General features: G+C 38.5%; 1 protein-coding gene across 2 annotated transcripts in view; it reads left to right on the top strand.

The window, feature by feature from the left end:
• Positions 1–8,177, top strand: part of LOC122069622 (squamosa promoter-binding-like protein 14) — an 11,293-nt gene extending 3,116 nt beyond the window's left edge. Inside the window, exons 2-3 of one of the 2 annotated variants that reach the window (XM_042633680.1) lie at positions 7,018–7,157; positions 7,288–8,177. In XM_042633680.1, the coding sequence (XP_042489614.1) occupies positions 7,018–7,157; positions 7,288–7,928 (781 nt within the window). In that variant the 3' untranslated portion in view covers positions 7,929–8,177. Of the gene's footprint in view, positions 1–7,017; positions 7,158–7,284 lie in introns of both variants that reach the window. The other variant, XM_042633679.1, reaches the window with a different exon arrangement.
• The last annotated feature ends 100 nt before the right edge of the window (positions 8,178–8,277 follow it).

The raw sequence follows: 8,277 nt of genomic DNA, 5'->3' as shown, positions 1-8,277 counted from the left end.
AAAAAAAAAAAAAAAAAAAAAAAAAAAAAAAAAAAAAAAAAAAAAAAAAAAAAACTTTGGGTCCCCACTCCCCACCTGAAAAACTATAGTGCAACAAAATTCTCAAGTAACTAAATAACCTTTTTTTTTTTTTTTTGGGGGGGGGGTGTTAAAGGAACACAGCTGTTGTGATTTCGAGTAACAAGTGTGGGAGTATCTCATTTCGATGCCACCCTACTAAAAGGGGTTTGGTCTTGGACCTTTTAGGGCTCATGTGAGTGTCGTAGGTGATGGAATCCACATAGTGCTGAAGTGGGATAAGGCTTGTGGTGGTTGCATTGATTGGTCAGAAAGTCTATGTTTCTTGTTTAATTTATCTTTTTTTGGGGCCATGGGATATTTTGTAGTTTTTGGGCTTCTCTTTTTCCATTTTTCGGTTTGGCTTTGGCCTGAGTCTAGTCAGTTTTAATGGTGCTTGGGGTTAGTTTTGGATTGTCATTTTATGTTTAGACTTATTTTTGAGTTATTCCTTTTTTTTGGCAAAGTCCAAATTGAGTTTGGATACTATTCCTATCACTTTATCCTTGATTCTTTTGTGGGGGGATTGAAATTTTTTTGATTATGCTTTAGGTTGGTATCAGTTGAAGGATTTCATCAGTTGCCTACCTAAGAGCCCTGATTTCATGAATCTTATGTAATGGGAACTTTTGCCCAAAATGCTAGTGGAAGTCACCTTATTATGGGCTTTATTTTAGAGTTAATACGTGGGAACCTAAGAATAATTAATTTTTTTGCTTCTATTTACAATTTTCTGAGTGTGAGCAATTGCACACTTTTGTCTTCTTAATTTGCAAATATTTTTTCAAGCAAAGCAATTTCCAAATATGTACTGCTGTTTGGTCTAAGAGAATTATATTAGATAAATATAGAAGTTTCTCTTTATCCATTTACAAACCTTAAATTTATTAAACTTTAGTTAGCGAGATCTAAACCGATTTTATTTATTTCTGCTTATGACATACATAATTTTTCTGTCAACTATTACTTCCATTATCAGTTTGTTTGACCAGCACTAGTTACTCTAGTTTCTCATTTCTAACCAATACCCAATTATCGTTCCCAAACTGAGTGGTTTTCATCTCTAATCAGTGAGTCCGAAAATGGCTTTACCTGGTTTAAGTCCCACTTTTGCAGGGTCCCTGGGTGGGTGAACTGGAGTAGGTCCTAATGTTCAGCAGCTTTTGCAAGAAGCAGGCTGCCGTAGGATTTTAACCCATGTCTTCATGGTGGGAGTTCAAGCTTTTACTTACCATCACACCAAGCAACACCCAATGACTGAAATTATGGCTCAAAGAAGAAATGCAACATAGGAGACCCTTAGCAAGAGAGATACTATGATCATGATGCACATGAAAGACACTAAATTGGAGGGATAGAAACTTTGTTGGCATCTTTACCTCTGTTTTTACATCTGGTCTCTATTAACCCTTCTCTTGCTAACTGGTTTATTTTGTCACTAGCAAACTTGAATGGCCTTCTTAACGATGTTCAGTCTTAGCACCGAAGAATAAACTTCAATCTCCAAGTGTCTTTCATGTGCATCATGAACCCCCTTGCTCTTATGTTTTGCGGTTTTGAAACTAACATTGCACTGTTTCCCGAACACACAATATTTGCAGAAGTTTAGTTTACAAGTTTTCACTCCCTTCAACAATTTCCTTTTATGAAGCTCCATCAATCCTCTTTCTCCCATATGCCATAGCTGCATATGCCACATATAAGTATCTTCTATATCAGATTCTGCATCTGTGACTGATGCTCCACCTGTAACTGTGCTCCCTATGAGTTTGTATAGGTTTCCAATTAGCTGTCCCTTCATGAGAATCATAACACCCTTAATAACTTTGAGAACTCCACCTTCTGTTATGTACTTGCAGCCATTTGAGTCAAGTGCCCCCAAAGATACTAAGTTTTTCCTTAATTCTTGTACATGTCTCACATCTGCTAAAGTTTTTACTATCCCATCAGGCATCTTGATTTTGATAGTGCTTATTCCAATGGTCTTGCACACAGCATCATTCCCCATTAGGACAGACCCACCATTATATGTTGATATGTATTAAACCAATCCTTATGTGGACATATGATATAAACATCCAAACTCTAAAATCCAAGAATCAAAAGGTTGATTTTTACCTGATGATATAGAGAGTACATCTCCATCTAAACTATCAGCCATGCTAGCATCCTGAGATGCCTTATCTACACATTTCTTCTTTAAGTCCGCCTCCCTTTTCAAGCACTCTCTTCAGATGACCTTTTTGCAATAGTAACAAGAGACCTTTGTCTTTGCCCCTTTTGATTTCGATCGACTCTTGCAGATCTCTTCTGATTTGATCTCCCTCTTTCCTGTTCCTTGTCACATCCAAAAAGACCTTCTTCTTAACATTTCGTACTGCTGGCCTTTTTCCTTGTATCATTGGACCTGAGGGCAGCTGCGACTTTATCCATATCAAGGGTCTCCTTCCAGTACAAGATAGTCGTTACTAGGTGATCATACGATTCTGGGAGCGACGATGGCAACAATAATGCTTTGTCTTCGTCCTCGATCTTAACCTCCAGGTTTGTAAATTTACTTACGATCTAATTGAACGTGTTGAAATGTTCTAATAGATCTGTACATTTTTCCGTCTATAGAGAATACAATTGCTTTTTCACAAACAACTTGTTCGTAAGGACTTCGTCATGTAGATGTTTTCAAGTTTCTCCCATAACTGCAGTGCAGATTTGATACCCACAATATATTGTAGGGCATCATCAGAAAGATTCAATCGAATAGCACTTACCACCTTTTCCTCTATCTTTTCCCAATCTTCATCAGTAATTTTTGTAGATTTCTTTGACTTTCCCAACAACGTTTTCGCCAAACCCTGTTGTATCAAGATGATCCTTTATCCTTTGATGCCAGAGGGTAAAATTGTTCTTTCCATTGAATCGCTTGATATCGTTCTTGACCTTCGATCCCTTTCCTACCATCGTGATAGCAAACCCTAGAAAATGGAAACCTAAAGATTTGATACCAATTTGTAGAAACGCAACCCTGAAACAATGCAGAAGATAATGGAAAAACAAGAATAAACAATGCACACAGGTTTACGAGTTCGGCAAGATTGCCTACGTCATCGGTGAGATGAGATCTTGCTTCACTAACAATGGAGAATAGGGTTACAATGCTCGTCCTCAAACTTCTCAGTATTTCTTGCATTACAGATAAAGAAACCCTCACTACAAATATATAGCGAAAAACTTTAATCTGGACAATACAAAACTGCCCTCCTGCCCGTCGAGGCGCCTGCACCAGTACTTCTTGGATTAAACTGTGACGGAATACAAGACATCGTACACCAACATGTGTGTGATCGATGTATTCCCTTAAAACATAAAGGAAAATTCTACAAGACTAGTAAGACCGGCTATGATGTATGGGGCGGAACGTTGGGCAGTTAAGAAGCATAACATAGATAAGCTGCACGTAGCAGAGATGAGGATGTTGAGATGGATGTGTGGAATAGCTAAGAGAGATAGAATAAGGAATAACCAGGTTAGAAATGATTTGAGAGTAGTCCCGATTCAAGACAAGCTCCGAGAATGTCATTTAAGGTGGTATGAACATGTCCAATGAAGACCTAGGGATGCCCCAGTAAAGAGGAGTGACTAGATCCAGATGGAAGGAGTAAAAAGAGGTAGGGGTAGGCCTAAAATGACCATAGAGGATGTTGTAAGAAAAGACATGCAAAGGCTAAGTCTTGACTGTAGTATGACCTCAAACATTGCTGTTTGGAGGGCAAAAATCCATGTTACCGACTAGTTGTAGGTGGGATTTTTTTTTTTTTTTTTTTTATTTTTAATTTTTTATAATGCGGATCCATGTACCCAACCCATTTAGTTGGGAAGAGGGGGCTAAGTAGTAGTTGTTGTAGTCAGTTTCGGAAACCTCACATGCAGTTTGCGATTGGGAGATTGGGTCAATCTTTGTTTCTATTTTAACTTTCTTCTTTGAGTTTTTAAGTTATGTAGGTTTATGGTCAAACTCAATGATTTGATGGACTGGGGTAAGGTTTAGTTTTAAGTGGCCAAACCTCCTATCTTTTCTTTCTTTTTCTCGTTCTGTTTCTCAAGCTCTCCACAAACAGATCCTTCTTTTGATCTGCATTAATTGCCCTCAAAATAACCAATTTTACCTGTTTCCTAGAAATATATTGGAATCCCAGCAACAGGCCAACAGTATCAGTGTTTTTTTGCTCCCTTCCTTTTTAATAGTAACTGTAGTAGTTTGATTCATCAAGTAATCTTCAATACTGTTAGCAGATTCCACCTAATTTAACAGGATAATAATACTAATATACTATTGATCTTCAAAATAGGGAGGCCGATGATAAAAATTTACAAAGGTTTAAATAATAAACATAGCTTTTTCACATTTTTTAGGCTGTAAATCATGCTATTATATAAAACTACGAACTACTTTTGGATTTTTTGGTGTAATTTTTTCACTTGACAATAATACCCTCATATACATGATATTATTACATAAATACTCTTTATATTCCTAAAAGTTATTTCTCTGCTTCCCTCTTTAGTGTCCTCTCCCATCTCTCTCTCTCTCTCTATATATATATATATATATATTCCCATAATCATTTTCTCCCCTCCCCCTCCCACATTTTTTTCTCCTTCTTTGTCACACCATTCTACCTTCCCTCTCACTTTTTCCCCCCAACATCTTCTTATCCTGCTTTAATCCTTATATGGTAAAGCAATAAAATAAAAGGCAATAAGAAGATCAATTTCACTCGACCAATACTGAATAGAAAATGTACTTAGGGACATCAAGTAATTGTACTTTTCCATCACTTATAATTGTATAAATACCCCTCATTGATATGATAATTGGCCATCTTGAATTATTTGCCACACCTATTTCTACAATAAAAGATATGGTCATTTGTGTTTGCCACTTTAAGGGTTGATTTAGTCATTTTCACTATTAAATGATGCATAGTTGTCAAGGTGGCGCCTAGGCTTCCAGGTGGCTTTGTCTGGATTGGCGCCTTGGGCGATGCCTAGGTGCCTTATTTTGCCCCCCTTGACCGCCTTGATTCGCCTAGGCGTCATGAAATTTCTGATATGATATCTTACAAATGGAACCTGTCCTGTATAGTGGCCTGTTGAACTGTGTGACATGTAAAGTACTGGAAAATAGGACTGAATCCACTGATTGGGAACTCATGCATTTTGATTTGACATTTGATACAACTCTTTATGACAGCTGGATTAGACTTAGAATTACAAGAGCAAATACACCAAAGCAACTGAGATGCCAGACCAAATGTGAGAAAAAAAAAAGCACTAAAAAACCTACTGACACTGATTAATCGAAGTAAGCAAACTGTCTCGATTTCGTAGTTTTTGCATTGACGTATTAAAAATATTCTCCTCTGTTTCTCCCTCCCTCCCCAACGTAGGACCACCTGCACCTTTTGCTGGTAAAAAAAACATCTATGATAGATCATTAGACCCAATAATGTGTCAAGAGTCTCAAGACTATGTAATATCAATTTAGAAAACCTAACAACAGGGGGTGGAGAGAGAATAAGAATCCTTATCTGTTAACTGTGAAACTTGCATGGAAAATGCCATAGCAGTGGAGAAGAAAGTTGGAAGAAGAAAGCAGTACTTGGCACAGGTAAGTACTCTTCTAAAGTTAGTGATGAGTGATGACCAGGCCCTAGGTGTTGCAGATGCCTTGGCTTGGTTGGACCAAGTTGATTCTCTATGGAGGCCTAAGCCAAGACAAAGGCCTAAGCCAAGACACAATCAACCTAAACCAGTTTCCTGGTCTGGCAAAGGTTGGTCGGTTACTTAGAAGGTCTTTTTTCCTTAAGTCAAGAGTTGTTGTCTCAATAATGGCTGCCTGCCATTAATATGCTGTGTTTTTCCTTTCTTAGCATGTGGTTAGTAGGTAGAGTCAGTGAAGGTTTAATTTAGTAGGAAGAATAAGTGTTTGTGTTCTCATTATTAAGTCTTAGAAATATGTTTCTTTTCTGGTCTTTATATATTCTATGTAACCACTGAATTATGCAGATTGGAGAAGTGGAATAAGAGTTTGAGCTGGTTTGTGCTCTACGTGAGTGTGTTCTCTTTCTTTCTCCCCCCTGCAAATCTGAGTCTTTCTCTTCCATACCAGTCCTCCATCATTAGGCCTTCAAAAAGCTGTGTGTGTTCTCTTTCTTTCCCCCTCCTGCAACTCTAGTCTTTCTCTTCGATACCAGTCCTCCATCACTAGGCCTTCAAACAGCACTAACTGTGTAAAAGGACAAAGTCATAGTGGGGATAAGAAATTCTTCTCTAAAGATTGGATTCCATTCAATGTCTCAATGTGTTCCTCCTGGAAGATTGGCTGGTTTATATGTCTATATTGTTAAGAATAGCCTTGTTGACAACTTAGGCTTTTTAAGAAAAAGGAAGCTTATGTACCTCATCACCGCTTTCTATCAGTTATAGAAGACAAAAAACAACTATTACAAGGAATTGCACTTTCCAGTGCAAAGACGCAATGAACTTAATTTGTTTGACAACAACAATTGACATTAAGCTAGCATGAAATTGACAGGGTCATATTATACAGATATAAAACATCCTGTTTAAACATCATATTAAACAAATGTAAAACAACCTGTTTAAGCTTCTCAGTCCTCGGTTCACAGCAGCTTTTGGGATCTCTCTCTCCCTCTCCCTCTCTCATTTGGGGGACTTAACATCATTAATTCTGGTCAGCTTTACTTTCAATGTGAGGTGATTAACCAGTCAAATAGTAATACTTGGTATGATGTGCTGTCTGCTGTTATCTTAATTTACTGTCATTTTTTTGATTAGCTGATCAGCCAGCAATTCTGTGGTAGTTTTCATTTACAGGTTTCATCAGCTTCCTGAATTTGACCAAGGAAAGCGCACTTCTGTGGTAGTTTTCATTTACAGGTTTCATCAGCTTCCTGAATTTGACCAAGGAAAGCGCAGTTGTCGTAGACGTTTGGCTGGGCATAATGAGCGTCGTAGGAAGCCATCACCTGGCTCTTTATTAACTTCAAGATTTGGGCAGCTGTCGTCATCTTTCCATGGTTAGAAGAGATCAGTATAATTGCTTTTGGAGGGGGAATATTAACACTGCTACAAAGCATATATATGATCAAATTTTAGTCATAGTTTATCTCTATTTGATGATTGGTTTTGATAATTAATTGACAGCAGCCAGCAGTAGAGTTGGAGGCTTTCTCATGGATTTTTCAATGCACTCAAGGTTGCCTACGAGGGAAGTATGGCCGACCGCAAGTGACAGCAATCGGCCTGACAACCAACCAATGGCTACGGGGAAATTGTTTCCACATACATGGCAAGGGAACCCAGAAAGTCGACCAGCTAATGTCTTCTCTCATGTGTCCCACACGTATATGCAAGGTTCAACAGGTGGAACGGCCTTCTCCAATGCCAGAATTCCTTCGGATGAATGTTTTGCTGGAGTCTCTGACTCCAGCTGTGCTCTCTCTCTTCTGTCAAATCAGCCATGCGGCTTCAGAAATCAAGCATCTGGTTTTGCGATGGACAACTTAAAAGATGCAGACGGAGCTTCAGTGGTTCATTCAGTAGCACCACATGGTGCTTTAACAAGTGATGTAGCAAGGAACACATGGAGTTTCAAGGGCAATGCAGCCGGTATTAGTCGTTCACAACAAATGCCACATGATCTGGGTGTTGGACAAGTCTCGCAATGTGTTGATTTTCAGTTTTCTGATGAGCTTGCGTTGGCTCATCAGGGAAGCCGTCAAGACATTGGACTAGGAAATGCCAGGGCATGTGGCTCTTCCAATACCCAGATGCACTGGTCTCTCTAGAGAATATGGAGCAGTGACTGTTCTAGTGCTTGGATCCCCACTGTCCATTATCCAGGTTAGCATGGATGTCTAATAATTTCCCCTTTTGTGCTACTAGTGACACTTCAATTTACTCAGCTATATTCTGAGTTTGAACCTAGTGTGCTTTTGCTAATCATTGGGAAAGAGGACCCTTGATGTTTATTAATGTTGTCATAACTAACAATATTGTCGTCGCTTTTGGAGGTTTGAAACATGATCACTTAGACATGCTGTGGTATGTTATTACGTGTATTAAATTAAATTGTTGGACATCTCAATCTTGTGGAGTGGTCTTTTCACTTTACAGTACTTGTATGGTCAGTGTATA

The sequence above is a fragment of the Macadamia integrifolia genome, unplaced genomic scaffold (assembly GCF_013358625.1).
Source record: "Macadamia integrifolia cultivar HAES 741 unplaced genomic scaffold, SCU_Mint_v3 scaffold664, whole genome shotgun sequence".
In the NCBI taxonomy this organism is placed as follows: domain Eukaryota; kingdom Viridiplantae; phylum Streptophyta; class Magnoliopsida; order Proteales; family Proteaceae; genus Macadamia; species Macadamia integrifolia.
The sequence above is the reverse complement of the archived record's forward strand: the minus strand, read 5'-3'. Positions and strand labels throughout refer to the sequence as shown.